The following is a 1,087-nucleotide window of genomic DNA, read 5'->3' as shown; positions in this document are numbered from 1 at the left end:
GCGGAGCCTGCGGGCTCGGGCCAGCCGGCGCCGCAGGGACAGGGCCAGCGGCCCCAGGCGCAGTCCCCGCCGGGACAGACGCCGACCCCGCCGCCTCCGCTCGGGGGCGTCGCGGGCGGCAGCAGCAGGCACGAGAAGAGCCTGGGGCTGCTCACCACCAAGTTCGTGTCGCTGCTGCAGGAAGCCAAGGACGGCGTCCTGGATCTCAAAGCGGTGAGTCGGAGGCGGGGATGCGGCGAGCCCGGCCACTGGCGCGAGGGCCGGCGGCGGGCGGCGGACGCCCCCTGGGGACCGGGCGACCGAGGGCCGGGCCGGCGGCGGGCGGCGGCGGCGGGCGGCGGGGGGTCGGGCACCAGGGCCCGGCAGGAGGAGTAGCCGTAGACGTCCTTGCTGCGCAGGATGTGCGGGGAGAACTGGTGCTTGAGGCTGCAGAGGAAGCTCCAGAGCTCCGCGTCCGAGCTCATGAACTCCGTGCTGCGGGGCATGAACAGCTTGAAGGCGTCGCCCAGCGCCTTGGTGCTGTCGGCCAGCGACAGTTGCGACCGCGAGTACACCACCTTTTCCTCTCGCGCGTCCGGCGCGGCCCCTCCTCCCGCCCCAAAGCCGTCGCCTTGGGCGGCCGGGGACCGGCGCCGCCGCCTCTTCACGCTGCGCCGCATCGGAGGCCGATCCGGGCCGTCGCCGCCCAAGTCCGGCTCGGCGCGGGCGACTGAGCGGCGCCTCTCGCGCCGCGCGTCTTCGCTACTTTTCTCGGCCGGCCGCCGCCCCTCCCCCACCAAGGGTGGAGGACGCCGCGGAGCTCGGGCTGCCCGGATCAAGATGGCGGCCGGCGCCCACCCCTGGGCTTTGTCATTGGACGGCGCCTCACCCCCAGGTTTCTCTTTCTTCTCCTCTCTCTCCTCCTTTCGCCCTCTGCCTTTCTTTAAATGGGCCTGCCTCAAGCCCCGCCCACCGCCGCCCCGGCTCCACCCATTGGGTGCTCTCAGAAGAGGGGCGGGGACTGGGGGGGAGAGGCCAGTTCCTGGGAGAGAGTATTGGGTGGGTGATGGTGGTGGTCTTGGACAAGAGTCAACAGTTGGGTGGGGGG

At 72.6% G+C, this 1,087-nt stretch overlaps 1 protein-coding gene across 1 annotated transcript in view; it reads right to left on the bottom strand.

Moving 5' to 3' along the window:
• The window catches only part of Ccdc71l (coiled-coil domain containing 71 like), a 4,416-nt gene extending 3,662 nt beyond the window's left edge, over window positions 1-754 (bottom strand). Inside the window, exon 1 of the mRNA XM_004635011.2 lies at window positions 3-754. Within this exon, the coding sequence (XP_004635068.1) occupies window positions 3-659 (657 nt within the window). The 5' untranslated portion in view covers window positions 660-754. The remainder of the gene's footprint in view (window positions 1-2) is intronic.
• Between the last annotated feature and the right edge of the window lie 333 nt (window positions 755-1,087).

The sequence above is a fragment of the Octodon degus genome, unplaced genomic scaffold (assembly GCF_000260255.1).
Source record: "Octodon degus isolate 3935 unplaced genomic scaffold, OctDeg1.0 scaffold00068, whole genome shotgun sequence".
Classification (NCBI taxonomy): domain Eukaryota; kingdom Metazoa; phylum Chordata; class Mammalia; order Rodentia; family Octodontidae; genus Octodon; species Octodon degus.
Note: the sequence above shows the minus strand (reverse complement) of the source record. Positions and strands in the feature narration are given on the sequence as shown.